The sequence below is a fragment of the Perna viridis genome, chromosome 7 (genome assembly GCF_037379345.1).
Source record: "Perna viridis isolate PV_CMFRI_1.1 ecotype Kerala chromosome 7, ASM3737934v1, whole genome shotgun sequence".
NCBI classification, from domain to species: domain Eukaryota; kingdom Metazoa; phylum Mollusca; class Bivalvia; order Mytilida; family Mytilidae; genus Perna; species Perna viridis.
The window spans coordinates 9,830,010-9,853,874 of NC_142451.1; the positions used below are offsets into that span (position 1 = coordinate 9,830,010).

The 23,865-nt window shown below is 31.9% G+C and overlaps 1 protein-coding gene across 10 annotated transcripts; it reads left to right on the plus strand.

Moving 5' to 3' along the window:
- Positions 1 to 1,950: 1,950 nt before the first annotated feature.
- On the plus strand, positions 1,951 to 23,862 carry LOC148611257 (uncharacterized). Of its 10 annotated transcripts, none has more exons than XM_088591600.1 (5): positions 11,480 to 11,647; positions 13,396 to 13,482; positions 16,239 to 17,645; positions 18,386 to 18,415; positions 21,990 to 23,862. In XM_088591600.1, the coding sequence occupies exons 3-5, from the start codon at positions 16,340 to 16,342 to the stop codon at positions 22,298 to 22,300; spliced, it is 1,647 nt and encodes a 548-aa protein (XP_088447726.1). In that variant the 5' UTR covers positions 11,480 to 11,647; positions 13,396 to 13,482; positions 16,239 to 16,339; the 3' UTR covers positions 22,301 to 23,862. The 10 variants fall into 10 exon arrangements, with proteins under 10 accessions (XP_088447722.1, XP_088447730.1, XP_088447731.1 ...); XM_088591601.1 differs by lacking the exon at positions 11,480 to 11,647 and adding an exon at positions 11,717 to 12,230; XM_088591596.1 differs by lacking the exons at positions 11,480 to 11,647; positions 13,396 to 13,482 and adding an exon at positions 1,951 to 2,086.
- The last annotated feature ends 3 nt before the right edge of the window (positions 23,863 to 23,865 follow it).

Consider the following 23,865-nt stretch of genomic DNA (forward strand, 5'->3'; position numbering starts at 1 on the left):
GGAATTTTTAACCGACAACATATTTGTCCAGTGTGGTGGACGTGTTTTTCAACAAACGGTCGGCATTCCAATGGGAACAAATTGTGCTCCTTTACTTGCTGACCTATTCCTTCGCTCTCATGAGGCTGACTTTATAGCTGATCTGATCCAAAAGAAAGAATATCCTTTGGCTAGATCCTTTAATCTCAGTTTCCGCTATATAGATGACGTATTATCTTTAAACAATCCTAATTTCGGGGATTTGATACATTGCATCTACCCCTAAGAACTTGAGATAAAGGATACTACAGACACTGTGAAGTCAGCCTCATATCTTGACTTACACTTAGAAATCGATGGTAAAAGAAAACTATTGACCAAACTTTACGACAAACGTGATGACTTTTCATTCAAAATTGCCAACTTTCCTTTCATCTGTGGCAACATCCCTTCAGCACCTGCGTATGGAGTGTTCATATCACAATTCATACGTTATGCCAGAGCTTGCCGAAACTACCCAGACTTTTTGTATCGCGCTAGAACTCTAACAAATAGGCTTCTGGAACAGAGTTATGTTGCTACAAGATTGAAGTCATCATTACAGAAGTTTTATGGTCGTCACCATGAACTTGTGGATCGATATGGTGTATCCATCTTCACCATGAAAACTGATTTATTCAACGGGTCATAGTTTTCCTTTCCTCGTTTGTCTACCCCGGATTTGACTTTTCATGAGCAACTCGGCGGTTGTTTCTAGAAAAGCAGAGGACGCTTACCCTACCGGTGCACCTGGTCCATGCTCCCAGTTTTTAGTGGAGTCCGAGTTGCCCATTTTATTTTGTTACTTTGTATGTATGATTTTAGTTACTTTATGTTCTTTGTTGTGTAAGTCTGTTTTCCATGTCTGGTCTTTGTGCCTGGATTGCATTCTTTTGATTACCGCTATAACCTTGGTTCCCTTGATTACTCTTACTCTACACAGATAATGATATTTCAGTTCTTGTTTTGCCAATATCAAAATACCAGTACTTGTGTATATTAACTTCATAATTTTTAAGGTTCATGATAAAATCCATCATTGATACTGAACGTGGACAGTTCTTTCAATAGTCTTGCCTAGTCTTATCACAGTAACATAGATGTCCAAGTCAGACCTATCTAAATTAACTTTACCTTAACAATATAATTTTAAACTAAGTATTCTTTATATGTAAACGTTTTTTGAAGAGAAGAGTCAACAATGTTAGTAATTCATAGAAAAAGGAACGGATATGATGAAACGCTACAAATGCATTTGCGTATAACCTAAATACAAACTAATAACTACTTTCAGGGATCACCAAAAAGTCTTCAACAAGTGTAAGCGCAACTCTTAGTAATCCGTGAAAGAGTAGGAAAATCTAAGCTAACAGAACGATAACACCTCTTCAAAATAAAATAAAGTAATATAACGACACAAAGACTCATTAATGACCAGCATCTTATGACTGTGGACAGGCTCAAGTCTGCGGTGGGGTTAACTAGTTTTGTAAAAGATAGCTCAGAACGTATTAATAAATGAAAATACCCAAATTCGGAGTATTGGTCTCTTCCATGCCGGGACTAATACTAGTGGAGGAACGTCAACGGTACGGAACTGGACCTGCTTTGGAGTTTGGACAATAACGTCAAAACTACCAGCATTGGAAATCATATTTAAGGACACAACAATGAAAACAAAGTTCTTTTTTATTTTTGTTTAAAGTCTAAATTTGAAATATGCACGACACACTGCCTTGTACAGATTATACACAGAAAATATCAACAAAGTTTGCATATTTTCAAACTTTTCCATTTCTCCACAAAAGGTTATAAGATATATGAATTAGAACATTTACAGATTAAGTCGACATTGCATGCAATGAAACACTATTCAATTTGTACGACCTTTTGGTCTTTAAAATAATTTAGCCATGAATACAAATTATATTGTTATAACTTTAAACACAATGACTATTTAAATTTTAGATCTGTTTACAAGTTAAAGTTTTAAAGATTACACATATCCCATTGAAACCTAATATTGTCTACTTGTATGATAGAAAGCAAGGACAGATTCCACTAATATGTAAGTTTCTTTCATTCAAAATTTAGATATACTAGGTATAAAGAGGAACAAAACATGTTAAACTAAATCGTTGTTTTCATTGAAATATTTGGCAATTTCATATGTGAAACGATCATAACTCCATTCGTTTCAGTTAGTATTGCTCTAGTTACAAATGTGTTGTCAAAGTTCTAACAATGGGAACCAAGTTTCGAACGGAAATCAGACGAATAAAATCCAAGGATAAAGACTAGACAGAAAACATGGACACGCACAGTAAAGAACATGAAAACACCAAAATAACACGTACACAGAAACAGAAGTAAATGAACAACGCATGTAGTAGGGTAGGGTTAATATGCAATGAGTACCGAAATTTGCAATATTTATATGATCGATACCAAAAATTTATATTTAGAAATCACTGGGTCAATACCATTGCTGTTGAACCAAATGTCACCGAGGGTATTTACTAACTCTATAGTCAGTCTTGTCTGACCCGAACTATACATCAAGTATCATTTACCAAAATGTCTGTAACAAAAATATCAAAACCCCTTAACCCGTTCTTGTGTTACACATAGCGACAATATTGTAGCTTCTATATTTTATTTGGTAAAAACTTTTGGGACTGGATTTGGCTTCCTGTTGCGATATTTTTGGTTAGTACTTCTTGTACACAATATATGTTTGAATAATGAAATTCCTCAGTATTTGGTTCTAATGCTGCTGATAAGAGGTGAATTCATACCGAATATTGCAATATTTATATTCCTGGTAATTTTGTACTACATGAGTGATTTCCATTTTAATTTTTAGAATGGTACAGTCTTTCTTTGTAATCTCTGGACAGTTTTGTTTTGACAAGGACGTGTTAAAAATAGAAAACAACACAAGTCGTTTGCACACGAACAACTGATATACGTTGTTAGCAATTTTAGTTTATTGTAGCAAAACCTGTAAATGTTTAATGTTACATGCGCTTAATGGCGATTATCAATTAGCGCTGAATAATACAATTTATCTATTCATTACATTGAGTATTCATAGTTTTCTTTACCAAAGAAGCAATTTCATTAACACCGATCTTTGTAAATAAAGATCATAAGCAGTATTTTCTGCTTACATGAACAAGTATAAAACTGAAAAAATATGTTTTGACATATGATATTCCATTTGATACTGTTAAGAAAAAATATCACTAAATCATAAGAATCCTGACAATAATTAAAGCTACAGAAACAAAAATAAAGAGTTGTTTACAATAACATTTTTTTCTTTCCAATTGCGTGATAGCTAGGATGCACCATACAATAACTATAACTGAAACAGTTTTAATTTAACTCTGATGCAGTAGATACAAATTAATAACGGAGTAATATAGTAGAAACGATGTATAAACTAAATTAAGCGCGGTGCCACATACGCCTACATTCGTTAAAAATCAACACACGCTCGTAAAACAGGTACCTGAAGATTAAAGAATAAATAAAACTCATAAACATGTAATTCCAATATCGCATTTATCTGCCCTGATAATACAAGAATAAGGTAATATAGAAAGAATGTAATAAAGTTGTTTTGTGATGATTGCAGTAAAGCCCACTCCTTCATCCTTAAGAGGTTACATGAGAGGGTACTACATAAAGTTATTTTACTTAACAATACACATTTCAATCCGAAATAAAAAAGATAGATAAACAATACATAAATCAACAATACAATTTCCATCCTTTTGATACAGAACATTAGGTAACTAGAAGTAGGAAAGCCTGTAAAACACGATGGAGCATGCTATGACTTCTACAAATGATGTTGTAAGCGGAAACTCCAATACTACAATAAATCGCATTGAACATAGCCAACACAAGGAAATGTCTAAATGCAATCATAAGTATTACGCAACATTTACAATACATTATCCTCCTCAAATATGTTGGATTTTGTTCTCATGAAACAAAAAGTGCAAATATTAACAATGTGCATAGATATTTAGTTTAAAACTACAAATTGATATTTTGTGCGCAGAGAACGAGTGAAAGGAAATTGGAAAATGGTTGAATGAGATAGAAAAAAGTTTAATTTAACATGCAAACCGTCATTATTTACCTATGAAACAAATTAAAAATGTCTTTATCAAAGTTATGCCTCCATATCGCCAATTTCTCGATCTCTAATCCGACTTAAATCGATGACTTTTCAATTCGTTTTACTTTTATCATCGTTTTTTGTCCTACATATGATAAATAAGTTTCAAACCAACAGAAAGTTAAACAGTTTAAACCTTCAGTTAGTTCGACAATTTACTTTGAAATGTGTCCTCGGTCAAAATTTCCATACCATTTAGATATTATTTCTAAGTGTGCTTAAAACTTACTAAGCGGTAACTCGGTGGAATGGAACGTTAAGACGGTAAGAACAAATTGCTTTTTTGGTCTATTTAATACGTATTTTTTTGCAGTGACAAATATTTATTGTGTCAAAGTTCTCTGTAATTACTGAAAGAATGTTTTTTGTACTTTGTTTGAAAAATGTAAAAGATTCAGCTATCAATTACTTGTACCCTGAAATTACTATCAAAAATATATATAACTCTATTCTGACTGTTCATATATTATTCTTTTCATTTGTTTTTTTTTACAATGTAGGACTGTATATAGGTTTGTACTACATTGAGGTTTATACTCCCATAATAGGTATCCCTATCTTAAAGGATACTACAGACATTGTGAAATCAGCCTCATATCTTGACACACGGAAATCGATGGTAAAGGAAAACTATTGACCAAACTTTACAAAAAACGTGATGACTTTTCATTCAGAATTGTCAACTTTCCTTTCATCTGTAGCAACATCCCTTCAGCACCTGCATATGTAGTGTTCATATCACAACTCATACGTTATGCCAGAGCTTACCGAAACTATGCAGACTTTTTGTATCATGCTAGAACTCTACCAAATAGGCTTCTGGAACAGGGTTATGTTGCTACAAGATTGAAGTCATCACTACAGAAATTTAATGGTCGTCATCATAAATTCGTGGATCGTTATGGTGTATCCATGTGCACCATGAAAACTGATTTATTCAACGGGTCATTGTCTTCCTTTCCTCGTTTGTCTACCCCGGATTTGACTTTTTATGAGCAATTTGGCGGGTGTTTCTAGAAAAGCAGAGGACGCTTACCCTACCGGTGCACCTGGTCCATGCTCCCAGTTTTTAGTGGAGTCCGAGTTGCTCATTTGCTTTTGCTACTTTGTATGTATGATTTTTGTTACTTTATTTTCTTTGTTGTGTAAGTCTGTTTTCCATGTCTGGTCTTTGTGCCTGGATTATATTCTTTTGATTACCGCTACAACTTTGGTTCCCTTGATTACTCTTTAAAACATCTCTCTAACGGTTTTGCCCTTTTATAAAACTTGCTAATAACAAAACAATTTTTATGTACTTAACAAAAGATTATTACAACATTAGAGGACATAACTAATACAAAATATAAATTATTGATAATTAATTGAATAAGCAATATATTTACATTTGTTTTGATATTTATAAAAATCATGGCAATACTGAGAGTACATTCACCAAATTAATTGTTACTTCACAGCGTGTATAAAGATTTACATTATTATAGTGATAAATGTCATCAATTAAGATCTTTCTGTAACCAAGGTTTTCTCGAAGTAGCAAAGCAATGATTTGGGACATGAAGCTCATACAAACTTAATAAAAACCTTTAACAGATTTTAAAATGTTACAATTCGTTTCTTAAGATCATTAGTGTTAAGTTTAATCTTTTTATATGTCCCTTTAAATATTGAACAAGTTTCGATTTAATCCGATTATTGGTGTTGCATTCTGTCAAAAGATCAGTTGAGTTACACTAATTGCTCGAGCGAAAATGTTATGTTATTAGAAAGGCTCATTTTGTTAAAGGCCCTATACGCTGTTTCATTGTAAATAAAAGGATAAAGCTAAGTAAGTGTCTCCTTTCTCTCTCTCTATTGAAAAAAAAATGCTATTAAAAAGGTAAATAATTACATAAAATAAGTTTTTATTATGCCAAGACCTGAACTACTATAGATATTTACACAAAATGACATTGTCTATTCATGAAGAGTTCTACCTAGGAATTTGGCATTTCAGATGTCCTAATTTCCGTAAAAGGTTGAACAATATGAAATTTTGTAACTAATATTGTTTAATAAACTGTATTTACTTAATCTTATTAAACAGAAATAGTAAAGGGAAGTCATAGTTTGACAGGAATGCTTTAACTAACAGCTATCAAAATGTCACTTAAAGTCCGAAAACTGTACTACAGTATCATTCTAATTGTATGGTGTGCTTTCTACTCTAGTATACTTCAATGTTAATTCTGAAAATAAGAAAAAATAGCAACAAAAAGAACTGTTTGTTAATGAACTGTACTGAATGCATGATACATGTGGAGTGAACTATATTTAATTTGTTGCAGGAACGGGTATTGAAACCCTTCATATCTGACCTGTCAACCGAATAAAATTATGAAATATGCCGATAGCTAATAACTAAACTATCAAAAATGATGAAAGACGCAGAGTTTACTGGTTTATGACTGATTAATAGGCTCATCCGTTTTCGTTGTATTGGAGTGATAACCATTTTTTTTTTTTTTAATGTTCAGTTTTTGCTAGTCTACACATGACGGAGATGAAAAGAAATGAAGTATCTCTGGTATCAAATCATATCTTTAAATTCACTTATCCAGCTATATCCAGCAACTCGTGCAGTTCAGTGATAGGGTAAAGTTTTTGTACGATAATCGCACAAGGGTTTACTTCCATACAGGTATAACTATAGGACTTCAAGCCCTTGATTATTTTAGTTCATCCTTGTTCCAAGGATCAAGGTGACATTTTCAATGTACATGACATCTCTTCATTTACCTATTAATTGAAAAGCTCGTCAAATATTTAATTCTTCAAGTTAAAGGGCTTCGTTGTGTCAATTTGAACAACAGTAAGTATAAGGATTTCTGTCAAATGTGCTCTTTTTACATTTCCCAACACGGTGTGCTAAAACTTTCTGGGGGTAAAATAATGGTAATGTACGTTCCTGCTAGCAAGCAATAACGATGGGCCAAAGTTCGACCTTGAAGAGTATTTTTAGTATAACACCTGTAAATGAAATTGGAATACATTAATACATTGACCTTCATATTTAGTCATTCGGGGTAGTGGAGAGGCACTCTTCAAATTTACCTCTCAGATTGACAGAATGAACAGATCACTTAATATCATAATAAGATCTCCAAACAATCTGTCATTATTGTTTATCAAGACTACATTTTTGTAAATTTTAAGTAATGAACCATAGTATGACAACTTATATGATATTTTGTGAACAAAACTGGACAATACGTCGTCTCACGTATGTTATCTCACGTAATGCAAATGAGATCATTCGGTGTCTATGGGCTTTTTAATACTATTTGTCTTCAACGAAACAAGTGACACATTGACACTATCTCCCATCGACGCTCCACTTGTCATTCTCAGTACATTCAACTCGACAATTACAGTTCTCATTTTTTCATACCATTCTGATTTTTTCAAAAGTTTTAGATCCTTTTTTATCCAACTGTGTACTAGTATTTGTAAAGATCTCTGTATATGTCTCAGTCTAAACTGACTTTTGTTTTATTATAATTTTTGTGTGTCTGATGAAGATTATTACTTTTTATACCGTTTATATTATTTCTCACATACAGTAAATACAAAAACAATCTAAGTATGTACAATGACTACTCCTGATAAGTTGATGCTCATTTACAAATCTATATGCAGTTTTAGGTTGCGTTTCTTATTTATATTTCTCATTCTTACGTTTAGTTTTGTACATAATATGGCAGAGCAAAGTTTAGTAATTATGTATGCAAAATAATTCAAGGAACTTCCAAAACAATTTAAGGACCTTGAGGAGTAAAAGAAAAATAGAGATAAACATGGCAAATAAATGAATACACAGACACTTTTGAATTATCAACTCTCTTTAGTATGTTTCACATTTGTTTAGCCTTAAGATAGGACGCCACATGACCATTTTTGTTCAGATGCAAATGACATTCTTCTAATGCATTTATGGACCCTGTGGGGTAAACGCGTATTGAGACTATAAAGAAGTATAGACCTTTATTCCAAAATTGGGTTTTAGTATATTTCCACTTAGTCTTAATGTCTTGTTTGTTATGAATCAAATACATTGAATCTAGAATAGTAATTCTCTAAATATCTTTTATTTCATGCTGGGTATTATCTTTTCAGAACGAAAAGTTATATACACAATTACACTTAATTGAAATAAAATTATGAATATGACAGTTTGATTCAATGGAACTGTAAAAATAAAAATGTAATATTTTCATTGAAATGGAGGGTGTTTATATATCCATATATCATTTACCAGTGGAGAAATTCGAATAATTCTAAGCTAAATGCTGAAAAGTTGTCCTTGACAACCGTATCCAAAGTTGCAATATTTAAATTATGTATATAACTGTAAAATATTGGATACATCTTTGCAAAATATTCGGTGAATTAATTTGTTTATGAATTTTACAAAGGAGTATTTATATAACCATTACATCAAAAAGTACATCAGTGAAACTAAATTTTAAAAAAATAACTAAATATGGAAGCTTCACATAGGATAAATTTCAACATATATTTTTTATGTTTTAAAAGCACCTGAAAAGCATGTGTTTTTCATGTTTTTATATGTTTAAATCAACCATAAAAAACAATTGAAAACATGTTTCTGACTAACCAATTCATTCATGAAAAACAAGTAAATAAAAACCAAAGGTATATAGTACTTTATGCTTTCAATAGGATTTCACGTTGGAACCATTTCTATAGTTAAAATATGAACAATTTTTGGTGACAGAGTCGTCAATTCATCCGTCTGAAAGGAAGATTAATTATATTGAACTATGTTTATATATGTCTTATAAATGAAAAAAGTATGATTTGCAAATACGTGTATTCTTACAAGTATAAAAAAAAACATACTTTCATCATACTGATCCAATGTTTTAAAACATATGAAAAGGTATGTTGCAATTTTGGCTGAGTAGTTAAATTCTGCGCCTGTAGTTTCATGTTAATTGAGTGGTCGTTATGAAAAAGCATCATATTGTCTACCCCGGACGACTTTTTATGAGCAACTCGGCGGATGTTTCTAGAATAGCGGAGGACGCTTACTCTAGCGGTGCGCCTGTTCCATGCTCCCAGTTTTAGTAGAGTCCGAGTTGTTCATTCACTTTTGTTACTTTGTATGAATTATTTAGTTACTTTATGTTCTTTGTTGTGATTGTCTGTTTTCAATGTCTTGTCTTTGTCCCTGGATTACATTGCATTCTTTGATCTTTTGATTTCCGCTAGAACCTTGGTTACCTTGATTACTCTCTTAATCGTGTCCATTTCTCTAGCATAGTTTGAATGTGATTTAGTGGTGGTATAGTGTGGTTTATCAACCAAACAAAATACACAAAATCTATCCGAAAGCAAAGACATTGTACTCACTTAAGTGTAAGTGTAAGAATCAGGCAAAATGGAAAAAATCAGAAACATGCGTGTCAAAAACCCACCGATCCGACAATGTAATATCACTCAAGGATACTTTCTCTACTTGAAAGTAACACTATTTAACCTCTGCACCACTGGCTTTGCTCAGAATTTTATCAATAGAATGTTAGAAAAAATGAGGTTTTTGACAGAGTTGTCTGCCCTTGAAATGTTCGTTTTCAGTGCATGTCAACGAAACTGTAATTCAATGGTCCAGTTTAATATGGAAAATCCTGTCTATATTCCTTGAATCTGATGGTGCAAATAGTCAAATCACACTATCAAAATGATGGGTTTTTTATACCATGTTTCGCCCACTGTCTGATTATTACAGGGACTGACACTTAAATAATAGACAATGTAAAATTTCTTTCATGGGCAATAACGCTTCTTATATCGCAAACATTTTGATCAAATTAACTGAGGTTGACGTAACATTTTTCTATGCCATTCAGACAGCATGCTTAATTTCAGATTTTATCTGAAGTGGAGCAAAAGCAGTTTTACAATTCTATACAATTCAAGTGGATAACATGGAACTTACATATTTCACTTTTATTTGTTGATGATGAGAAATTTTAATATCTCTCCCTGCATGACATTAACGAGAATATGACGTTGCGATGTAATTTATTCATACCCAAAGGTATAAGATAAAAGCAACCTTAAAATGAAATTTAATTTGAAGTTACAATCAGATGCATTTCAATATGAATTTTGTATCATCGATTACCATTGCCTTGTTATGTTTATTTATCCAACCAACTGCACAATAAGATTAAAGTCATCCTTCAAATAGATATTGTCACATTAGTGTCAATTTAATGACAAACATATAAAAGCTTCATTTATAGTGTAAACATCAATCATGAGAATTTTTCTATCAAATGTTCAAAATGCATTTCAATGGTGTGAACGATAAAAAAATTAACAAATATATGTCGTTGTAAGAAAATAAGAGTGGAAATAAGGTCGAAAAAAAAATGATAGCAATTTTGATCTTTGAACTGAAAACTGTGATTATTACAAAAAAGTCCGTTTCCTTTTGTTACAAAAATTTTGATATTGTTTAACATTTCCAGATATTTCAACAGAAAGGACGAATATTTTTTAGTTATATGTCAGTTAGCAACGAAAAAATAAAATTTCATTAAAAACTTTTCGTGATGCAGGGATATAGAAGAAATGCGCATTTTTTAAAATTTTATTTTATTATTTTGTGGAGGAGTAAAAAGAAAAAGAAAATCGAAATTTTGATATAAAAGCCACCTGAAATCGCGGCTTCGTTCACGAACCCTATTCAAAAATATACAAGACCTGAAAAAGGGACAGGTTCTTAAAGTTTATGATATAACAAGAATCTTTATATGATCTAAGGCTATCGAGTATGTAAATTTTTAAGTCAGTAAAATATAAATACAAAGTCTTTTTGATATTTATTCATAAATCTTCCATTTTGTTTGTAACTTTCATAATATTATCTATTTATTATTGTGCTTCTTTTATACAGGCCAAGTTTCGACGTACGAATTTTAAATTTGAAGATATTTAAAATAAATAGATATAAATGGTGAAGTTTTGGTTGTGAGTTTACAGAAACACTTAAAAGTTTTTATATGCTCAGTTCTCTATCTAAAGGACCAAAGATTATGTACACTAATGGTAGGTATAGAAAGATTTAAAGTTACGTCCTAGCAAATAATGTCAAAATCAATCGGTTACCATTCACTCAACATTTCCCTATCTAATAGACTCTTATTGGCTGATGGCATTGGGGCATGTTCATCTCCTTGGTGTATGTCTTCTTAAATCGAAGCTTGAATTTAGTTACTCTAAACTAATCCAAAAAAGAAGGCGTTCCCAATAAAAAAAATATAACATTCGAAAAAAATTGTTCTTTGTTCCTAGAGAGGTGACCGCAATCGATGAAGTCATTCAGTTAAATGTAGGCCAATTAAGTTGAAGTCATTCAAAATGGTGAGTAAAGTCGTTGAGATTGTAAGGCCTCCTATATTTTATAATTTCTCACTGAGATCTTTTGTTAGATCTGTAACCATTACGTAATTAAAAACAAAATATATATTTCATAAAAACAAACTTGTCGGCAATGAGATTCGATCCAAGATTTTCATGTATAGTTCCAATCAAAAAGAAGAAAGAAAAATCATTTAAAAAAGACTTGTTGCTATTGTGTCCGTTTCCAAACCCAATCGAGAAGTTCCGGCTTTAGTCATTGATTTATAACGTCTAAACATTAAGAAAAACTAGAACCATTAGACGCTATTGAATATGGGATATTTAACATGTTGAAATTCTTTATTATATTGACACACGTGGAATATTTATCAAGTAGAGCACACTGTTAGATTTTTCAAGTGTACATAATCTTTGGCCTTTTTGATAGTGAACTGGACTCGGAAACTTTTACAAAACCTATGGCTTAACTCAATAGTCGTGTTTAGCTATTTTCTTGGCAATTCAATCCAGATATAAACTGCGAGCTGAAATAAAAATCACCAAATTAAATCAGAAAGATTTGTTTCATTTGCACCAATTTCAGGTAAGTCGTGTTTTAACATCCCAAACTTTTGACATTGTCACAAGCAAACTGAGATGGTTGATTTACGTTTTTCCCGTAGTTTTTAAGCTAGTAAAATATTGTCACTTTTTCTATTAACCACGTAAATTCTCCAATTTTTACCGAAGTTTTTGTGGGCTTTTTCTCAAAATGGCAAAAATAATTTTGTGATAAAATCGTAATAAAAGGTTGATGTCGTATGTTTTGAAAATATGTTAAGATGCAAGGGATGAAATGGTTACATTATAAACTGTTTTCTTTTGTTCTATTAATTTTGTCGTTTTGTTTGTTTTTGTTTTTATGAAAAATAATAAATGGCAACCGAACAAGATTTCATAGTAATTTAATATTAACGAGATTTGTTCTTTTTTAGACTAGGTGCGTAAAGCGCGTTTGCAATCAATATTTCAGTTAATTGTGTTCGTACATTATATCTTTGTCCTTACAGAAGCTCCTATCAATAATTAAATTATGCGCACACTGACAATAATATCAACATGGGGAATTTTCTATTTACTGCATAAATGTTAAATTTTAGTATCCACACTGACATTGATTCTTCTGAAATCATAAAACATTTAAAGAAGAAATTCTAACCAGTGACAGCAATGGGATGACATGTTATAAAATCACGACATTGCTAAGGTTGCTAAAACAGAACTGAAAAATGTGACAGGCTCTTGCTTGTTTCGATAACTTATAATAATTTACTTTGAAAGAATGTTGTTTGATATGTTGGAAATAGGAAAATTGGCTTAGATTCTAATAATTCATTTTGATGTTCTTATTAAAACTTCTTTTTTAACAGGATGACATACTACATTCTACTGTGAAAAAAAGAGTGATAAAATGTCTGGATCTTTGTTATCGTTATACATTTGTCTTCCGTATATGAATAAACATTAAGCAAGTTAAAAGAAATATAACGTGGATTACAAATTACCTTAAGTATGTACTTATGATAGTATAATGCTTAATTCCAAAAGGTAAAATATATCAAATTTGTCCACAACGTACGTTCAACATTCCAAAATGAGAGGGGAAATTGTCAAATTGTTCCATTATAGATTATGTGCATATGTTCAATATGTATGTAAACATTGTGAAAAGTTTTATCGGTATTAATTCCTTGCCTTTTGAGTTACAGATTACATAATGTAGGTACCTTTAACGTGACGGATGGGCGTACAGGGCCCAGCGGCTACCAAACCTGTATTAACCGCTGGTGACGCAGGTAAAAAACATACAATCCCGATATAGCGTGTTATATTTTCCCATTTTTTTTTACTTATGTTGTGTGTTTTCAGCAAATAGAACAAAAAATAATTCAGTTCATTAGGTCACACATATACTAATTTGTTTGCTTGTTATTATGAAATGGCAAGTTCTTTAGTGTTTCATTAATATGACTTTAAAATATCGTGTGTGTTTTTCTGTTAGTTTCAATTATGATACGATCCACTGTCTGACAATCGAAAAAATGATTCTACATATAAAGGCTAAATTAGTTGGTCAGAAACGGACGAATTTCTTCTTATATATATATATATATATATATATATATTCGCCTCAGACAAACGTGGACATCTTTTCAAAGACATTTGGTCAAAAGACAGACAAACACCCTAAAAAAAAACATTTGTTTCAGCGGATGAGCGTACATGTTTTTTATCATTTATCTGACACGGACGGACTGTTATCTTCATTTCATAGACCGCGGCAATACCGTGTTGTCAATAACCACAGTACTAAGATGTAAGTGATGTATATACTTCCACCATTGGCATTATTGGTTTTATCTTAATTTATACCATTATTACAAAAAGGTTTAGTGAGTTCTTTTAAAGTAATGATCATTTCAAACAATAAATCCAGCCTGAAGTACGTGTATTCCTTTATTTATGATTTAGCAAAACGGAAATGAAATTGTCAATTTCTAAAGAGCAATGCAATTTCAGAAATGTTCAAACGATTTTGTTCGATTGCAGTTAAATGCATTCAATTAAGAGATATGGGTTTTGGTAGAATGTATGAATTTCCATCGTGGACATTTTGTGTTTAAATTGCTTGTCATCACAAACGACGTGTATAGTTTTTACACTTGCTTTGCTTTAGAAATGATATAATTATATTTTCAAAAGTAGAATACAAAAAGGGGTAATTACTCTTTTAACATAGAACAGCTAATGATAAACAAAAGCAATCTTCCGAAACAGATAATTTCTGAAACTACATTATTTCATGATTATTCAAATGGAAACCGGTGCCATCAAATACCTTTTTGCATGTGCTTATATTTTCTGCGAGTTTGTCATAATTCTAAATAACATTCAATCACTGTAACCAAAATCGCTAAATGCCTAGTTGCAATAAAGTGTCACGTCGATCTAAAAGGAATAACTTACATGTAGTTTTTCAGTGGTAGAGGTGTAAAATATCAGAAATTAGTTTGCTCCTAATTATATGAAATACTGTAAAATTAAAAAAATCAAAAATAGTTCGATGTAATCTCAAGAATTATATGAATAGAATACCGGTATGCTCAACATGCCAACCGTTGTAGAAATAATCCATATTCAACTGCAACAGCATTTATAACATTCGTATTAATTTCAGCTGTAAAATGCAGAGCGGAAATATAGTTATATTCTCATTTATTTGGTAACAACAACTTAGTTTGTCTTAATTGATTTAGTATTACGTCATGTTAATTTCTTCTATTACCTCAAGGCGTTGTAAGGAAATTGTTTTTGTTGTTTAAGTTCTATTGAAACCAGATCGATGTTTGCATGGTGAGAAAATCAGACGATTGGAAACGGGCTTTGATGTTATACTACGGTGCCAGTCGTGTGGAAACCGATAAGAAACTATTTTTTAGCAATCGTTCGAAATCACGCCAAGTGCAAGACTGATTCCGTGTTTGAGAACTATGTCGCCATGGTAAAAGTGATTTGTCATGTGCATTACATACATGAAGTTTTACCCTGACATTTAAAGTGCACTGTAGATGACCTCAACAATGCGGGTCACGTGATGAAACTGAAATGTCTTAGTTACAAGATAACATCAAACGGATACTTCTGAAACTTTTATCAGATGAATCATACATGTATGTAAAACTGCAAAAAATATGTTAGCAAAAACACTTTCGGAAAGAGTTCACGTAATTTTGGAGTCAACATAAATTCACAATTTATATTTGATGAGTGCTGTCTTGTACTTTGACCACACTAAATAAGGTTTTGGACATTGTTAAGTGAATTGTGAAAGAACGTATGATACAAAATATTTACACATCAAATAATACATCAGTCGAACCATTTCAGATAACCTATCATTCGATAAGTAAATTCAATATTTACAAAAATGTTTATTTTTCCATTTACCGGAATTTCGAAATCTACAGATGTACACCTGGCAAGTACTTGAGTTGACCACACCAACCGCAGAATGCCACAAAAGTCAATAAAATCAATGTGTAACAATATATCGGCTTACCCAGTTTTGCGCATAGAAATGGTTACAGAAGTTACGAATATCAATAATCAGTTTAAACAATAAACGAGTGAAATGCTACCAATATCATTGTTTCTATGGACCTATATAAAATTTGTTTATGATTGTTTTATACAGGATTGTTTTATTTATAAATGTTGTCATGCAAACAAAGCAAATGTGTCATCGTTTGTAACGATTTCCTAGAAATGAGGTAAAAACCATAATCTGTAGTTATTTTATAATAGGATTTTCATTTAAATTAAAACTTGGCTCATCCTAGATTGAGAAACGGCTATAAACTGAAGCTCAGATATAAGCTATTATATTGAGATGCGATACTTAGGTTGTGTCTGCTCGGAATAATAATCTTAATGGAAAATTTATAATATGAGTTACTTTAACAATCCCTATATGGAGAAATGTGTCATTGTGATATAGTTTTGCATGCAGGTTAGATACTATGATGCAATAATTATATTTTTCTTGTTCTAGGATCATATTTATTATAACCGGATCTTGTCCATCTCTTAATCCGGCACAACGCATAGTCAGTGTAATATTGGAGCACGGAACTACTCGATTATGATAGCATCATGCAGTCCCCTAGAAGAGGAAGAAAGTCGAGACCACCGGCAAGCAGGGAAGCAGCGTATCGAATGATAATACGATACGTCAATGAGGTCTGTATCCAAATCAGAAAATTCGCCAAAAAGTACCTCAATCGTGACGCAATAGATTATAGTGCATGCGAAAAGTGTCTGAAAGATTTATGTGCATTATGGGAAACTGATCCGTCAAAGTTTAGTACTTGGAAAGAATTTTTCGAAAAACATAAATTAAAAAATATAGAAGATAACATGCGCAAAAAGGACGCTTACAAAGACTTACTGCACATATGTGAACGCGCGCGTGAGTTTGAACTGATGGTACCAGGAGTGCGTGAGATGATTGTCGAATGCGCTCGTGGACATCTTTACAAATATTGCCAAAGTTTTATAGAGGAAACAGATGATATAGAAATTCAACCGGTGCTTGAGTATGAAGAAGCAATAAATGCATATCGAAATGAAATTGATGCCAAAATTGACAAAATCAACAAAAATATTCTGGAATACGGGGAATTAAAGAAGCCATTCGAGACTTTCGTTACAGATGGAAATGTTCATGGAAAACTCATGGAGGACACATGTGTATTACTGATAGAAGTTTCGCATGCAGCCAAGAAGTGGATTGCCGAAGATGCTGCTTATCCAGATAAACTTTTACAAGATGTTTTCTTCAACAATTCTTATAAGGAGAAACTAGAGGATGACATTGATAAGCTCAGACAAAAGATACGAGCTTCAGAGGGTAGTATAGAACGGAAGCGAAAGTCACATATCACTTTAGTTCGAGAACATTCTAATCAAAAGAAACATAAACATCGAGCAAAACAGAGTTTAGAAACTGTTGTTCTTAAACTGCAAAAATTGGACAGAGATATAGAAGCTAAGAATAGTGAAATTGAAAAACTGAAAGAAGAAATCGCTGATAAAACACCTGTGTCGCCTCGCTATCGAACTGACCTCAAATTATCTTTAGAACGCGAATATGTCAATCTTGAAAAGTTAGAAGAAAACAAGCAAGTGATGGAAAGACAGAAAGTGCGATTAGAAAAAGAATTTAAATCTGTGAATGATAGAACTTATGAATATAAAGTCGAGGCTGTGACTAACCGCCACGAACAACACGAAATCAGGCAAAAAATGTTGGGCATGGAAATTGAGATTAAATCAGTTCAAGATAGGATTGTGAGCATAGATGAAAAATCTGGAATACTTAAAAAGATTCGGCTATTAAACTTGTCACCGGACACGCTCAGAATGATGCACAAAAGGCGAATCAAAATTCCAGAAAATGGTAAGATATTGGTATACGAATTTTTGTACTACTTTTCTGATCAAAACTACTGTCATGATAGGTACATGTAGTTATATGTGAAAGTTCCTGTTACAGATACAATTTCTACATTTGTATCCTAAACTGTATATTCGCGTAGACGTTTTGGGTGGTCAAGTTAGACAAGTTGCATTTACATAGAGTAAAAAAAGAAAGAAATCCACTGATTGTAACGAAACAAGATATTAATCGGATATCATTTCAATGTAGCATGAGTTTTGTCTTTTATAACTTTGTACCCGTCAAACCACAGCAGTATTGCATACCAATAACGATGTGGTTACATAAAATAATCGAATTTCTGGAAAAACAGTGTTATCATAACGAACGCTTTTCAAATTGTTTCATAATTTACCATTAAAAATCAATGAATGAAAAAGCGATAAGTAAAAAAGCAACTTCTGTTTTCTAAGATTATTATAATGCTATCATCAGCTAGGACTTTAAAATCCTTTTTTGTAAGTTACCAGATGCTACACAAATGGGGAAATAATACTGTTTTCAGTTGTTTGGCCTCTTTTAATCCACCTAACTGTTAATCCATCACTTTGAATTGACCTTGTTGTATTCGTTCATTTTTTTGTATTAATCAGATTTCTTATTGTCTTCCCACAACTTAATTTTTTTTTCAACAAAAAGAACATTGATTATCTACTTTTTTAATTAATAGTTTTGACTATAAGTATTATTGAATTTCTTAGCAGAGTACTCGAAGAAGCGAAAACTAAAAAGTGAGTGCTAAACGCATGCAATACTTATATTTTCGCTGTTCGCTTGATTTTTTCTTAGATGCTCAAATTTTTTATCCGAATTTTTAAACAAATTATTACTAACATTCTGTGTGTTTAATTGGTATTGTTAAATCCTCTGTATCTGAATTATATGTACATTTAAGCCTCAAAACATTTCAATCCCACGTAGTCGTTTTATATAATGGAGAGCCAAGTTCCTACATATGTGTGCATAGAGCAATATATGCCAGTATAGTAACTCCGTATATCTCTTCATGTGTAGTGGCCTTATCTATTATATCTGAAAACATCATCCAAAATTTATCTATCTATAATGGAAAACAAGGAATTGAAACATTGAAATCCAATTCCAAAAGCTGAAAAGATATGTGTTTCCTATTACCCAACCCACCCTATTTTATCAGCTTCAATAGTGTAACTTATAGTACTTTTTGTCATTTTTACCAGTAATGCTAAAGTCAAAACGTTTGATCCATAGACAAAATGTAAAAAAGTAGAATTTAAAAAAAAACTGTCTTACCAAATTTTTTTCAAAGGTTTGATAGAAAACACTCAATTTTAAATGTTTCAGCTTAAAAGATTTCATAACAGTTCTAGTGATTTTTGAGCACTTTGTCTTGAGTGTGTTTTCAACAGTGCCTTATATTAAATTTGTGTATTTAAACGACGAATTAAAAGAACTTCAATTGTTTCAAACCCAAAATTAAACTGAATTCTTGTGTGCGCCATATAACAAGTTAAGAACTTTTATGTTGTAAATATAAGACCATGTTTTCGATATAAAACAAAACAAGCGAGGATTAATGAAAACCAAGAAAATGTTTCCGACAACTCCACAATATATCTGTCAAAATAATAAAGTGGGTAAGATTTTGAAACGTTTGTATCATTTTATGCCGATGTATTTTGTTTCACGGTCATATGAGCCTAACTTAATTTTAAAATAACTTCGGTGCAAAGGTGAACCTAAGGCAAGATTGGTGACGTACTGACGGACACGCGGACTAGAAATCAATTTGGTACTGCACTTTGAAGGCGGGGCATTCACTTAGATTATTCGACAAATCAAGTTTGCCCGATAGTCTTGCATGGTAACAGTTAATGGTGTAATCGAACATCTACTTCAATATGCAAACTTAGACATGTATCTAAAATAAGTTATTGACGGTCGTTTTAACGAAATTCTGATCAAATATTCACCGTCTAAATCAAATAAAAGTGTTGTAAAAAGACATTGAAATTTGACGTAAGTGATATTATATATTTATACCGTGTCATCGAAAGGGACTTGATTATTGCATTAGAATTCTAAAGTCCACTTTTACCTATACTTAAGAAAAACATAACAAGCCGTCTCGCTACCCCAAGGACTTTCAATTGTATCGTTAATATTTGCTTTTAATTTTCGCTGCTACTTTATGATGAATATTTTGTGAATATAAAATGTCTGATTATCTCTATCGCCTTGGTTGAGATTGTATATCAATTCAACACCTTATCAAAATGGGTGGCGAATAATCCAGTACAGAAATTATATAGTTATAATATTCGTCGACATAATTGACTGAAAAGATGGGGTTAAACATTATAATATCAGTTTATGATGAATTGTAATAAAGCCAAGGCATACAAATAACTTCACTAAGTGCCGTGAATATTATTGATATGCATATTTAAGTAGATGATAAGGGGAAAAAATTACCTACAGGACAGATCATGTCTTCCTAGATTTCGGGTAAAGATTAGAGCCGAGCGAAGTCAGGCAAGGACAATTCATTTTTTTTACTTGAATATGTGAAAAATCTTAATTTCGTGTAAAAAAAATCCCCAATTTTAGGGGAGGAGCGTGTATCAGGTACACATTTCTGTAAACCCACGTTTGATCAGTTTTAGCAGGGATATACAATGGTCATGTTGTCCGTCTGTCCTTTTGTCAGTCTACAACTTTGTCGTTAGTTTTTTCTGCAACTACTCAACACACCTACTTGTTAATTTGACAGAAGTTTCATAAAAAAGTTTCATATCATGACATGAAACTTGAAATTAGACTGAAGCACGACCAACTTCCTATTGAATCTTTAGTGAGCTTTTGCTCGGTTCTATAAAGAAATAAAATCGTCTACTATAGCAATGAAGCAATGGTGTATGTTTACAATTCGATTGCGTAAACATGTACGTAGGAAGTACATGTACATTAACTTCCTTATCTCACCGTGTTGTTAATCAGCAAATAAAATTTGACATAAATATTTATATTTCTCAGTAGTATGTTGCCTTCAATAATTTCTCAGCGTTTTTATATTTCATTAACAGAAAATTTCGATGTTTATTCAACTTATAAATGTACGAAAACCAGATTAATTAAACACTTTCTAATTTTCATCCATTGTAAGACTAGGTTATAAACACCTATTGAACCAACGCGTAATGTTTGACAATCGCAATCTACACAGAATGAACCCTTTCGTGTTAACTGTGGGATACTCGATGAGCGTGCTTGGAGCATGAATTGATCAATATACACTTCCGCGAGGAAATTTTTTCTTGTTCTTTAAAGCCCTTCCTCGCGGAAGCATATGTCACGCATGCTCATCAACTAAGCACGATACGGGTAAATACATGGGACAAGAGAGAGAAAGGACTTGAAATAAATGGCATTTGAAACGAGACGTTAATATAAGGCAAATAAATGTCATTTGAATAGAAAAAAATTGTCAAAGATAAATACATTGGCAGATCCAGGCGGAAAGTGAGGTTCACGACAGACACCATTTCCATTACATATCCTTCTGGATTGTGTCGTGATAAAGAAAAGATAAAATTTCAGAATTAATAATAGTAATATACTTTCTTACAATAATACAGTTCCAGCAAATTACTACTTTGAACAGGAATCGAGTCCACCATCGGTAACCCAGGTAAATTGGGAAAGTGGGTTAAATTACTATTCTTCACATTTCACTTTCGCATACGGTTCAGTTTTTGAAAAAAAAGACAATTATCTTTTTTTTACTGTTTGCTGTGAATGTGTGTGCCAAGCACTGATATATCAAATTATTAGGCTTGGATTTATTCTTGACATTTTTTCTGCAGGAGTTTCTTAAGACATTAATATAAGATGATATCACAGTAAGCAGAAAATCTACTTTTAATTAAATATGCTTTTAACAAATGACAACAAAATCGATAACAAAATATGAAGTCATCTTGTTAATGTTTATCACACAAAATAGGTTGGCAGTTTTACTGAAAATGACATACTTTTTAAAGATAACTTCAAACTAACGGATAGAAAAAACTATTAAACGCATCGCCGTCATATTACAATTGAACTTACTTGATATTCATTTATTAAAAATATTTCAACCATGTTTATTTTTCTTAACTAACACATCTTTTAAAACCTAATAACACCTAAAACTGATCAAAATAAATTGCTACTGAAATAATGTGTGCAATAATTACTAAGTATGCATAGTACACATACTGCAGTCATTTCTCTTCAGATTAATTTTTTTCAGCTTTAACCTCTTAAAATTTCCTATAAATCTAGGCCAGCTAGAAGATGCCTGTAAGTTTGTGGCGCAGTACATTGGAAGAGATTGGAAGAGACTCTATGAAAGATTGCCATTTATTCCTCCACGTGATCAAGACCGGAAGATAAAAGATATGGACTTAATCGACAGAATTTCGGCACATCGGGACAGGACGCCCGAAGAATCTGCACTTTTTAGCCTTGAAAAATGGCGGTCGTTTAATAGACAGTGTGAATTAGGGCAATTAGTCAAAGGTCTTCGAAAACTCAACAAAGTCGAACTAGCCGAAAGAATTGAAAGTAGATACTCAGTTCAAGATGTTTATTAGCCAAAAGGTTTATAGAAAAAGAAAGAATTCTAAAATGTTGACCTCATCGATATGAAAATCAAAATTATAACCCATTGAAAGTTAATGTATCCGTCCTAGTACCCATTGAAAGTTAATGTATCCGTCCTAGTACATTTTGTTTTCTAAATGCCTAATTGCAATATGCTGCATTATTTTCATGACCGCATTCTGGTAAGAAAATTACCGAACATCGTCTTAAACTCTGTTGATGTAGAAAAAAATTTGAGAATGGTAATGTTGTGGAGATATTTTTGTGTACTTTTTCGTCACTTTCGCCGTAGGGGATGCATGGAAACTGGTTTGGGGGTAGGCAATTAAAGTTAATTAAAATTTCCATAAATCCTGCTACAGTTTCGGTTTCGTAATAAATATTTTAGATGCAATTTTTTCCGTCAACCAGTATACAGTCTAAAATTATAATTACAACAGAATGCAACAAATAAATGATTTTTCGATTTATAACTACTTTCCAAAGGAAACAGGATAGCACGTATTTAATTCCTTCATTTTATCATGAAATTTACATTAATTATCAGATATCATATATTATAGAAAAGTCAATTATGGACAAAGCTAACGATACCTTGATGCAAATTTATAATTAGAACAAAACAAAAAGATGCATTGAATTGTATGCATGACATGTTATTTATTATTGCCTCTGAGAATCAGGAATAAATGGCACCGAAAAAGCCTCGTAATATAATAAATGTCATCAATATTGTGGTGAAGTATGTACGTTTACACTTTATTACACTTCATTCTACAAAATACATTAGCTAAACATCAAGCAGTTTCAAAGAAGGTGGTGCATACAACTATTAAAATGTTGAGAACAATCTCAACTCTTACAATTTTTTAAACTCAAAATGGGGTATAATGTAAACATCTATACTTCATAAAAATAAATCATAACAAATTTCGAAGGACCCCAAACAGCGGTTTTCCGATACATGGCTATTAAGTTACTGTGACTGACGGACGGAGATCATTATCACAGTGTATGCCCATCTGTCACTTCATAGCGGGGACAAAGACTCCAACCTTGAATAGAAGATATTTTTTTTCAATGACATTATAATATTACAGGTAAATTTGTGTTTTCAATACTAAACAAATTATTTATTTTACATAAAACATAGATATTTCATTGCACAATATCCTGATTATAAAAATGGATCGAATCTAGAACAAAAAGAAAAAAATACGTCGGTGTTGTCTTTTTACACACAGTATTTCAACTGCTTCCTAATTCTTAGGAAAACTAAGACTTCATATATCAGTCAAACTTTTCTCTTTATCATGATCAACATTAATACAATATGTCTATTTTTTATTACATACATACTGAAGCCATAACATGTAGCCTTATAATGTCCCCCTTTAATTATCCAACTGTGATTCTACTTCAGTGCTATATATTGCATATCATTGGATGACTGTGATAAAATGTTCGGGTATATATCATTATTATAAAAGTCTGAAATCATTGTTGTTAATTCACAGATGTACAATTAAATATAAATATATATTTTTTTGAATTT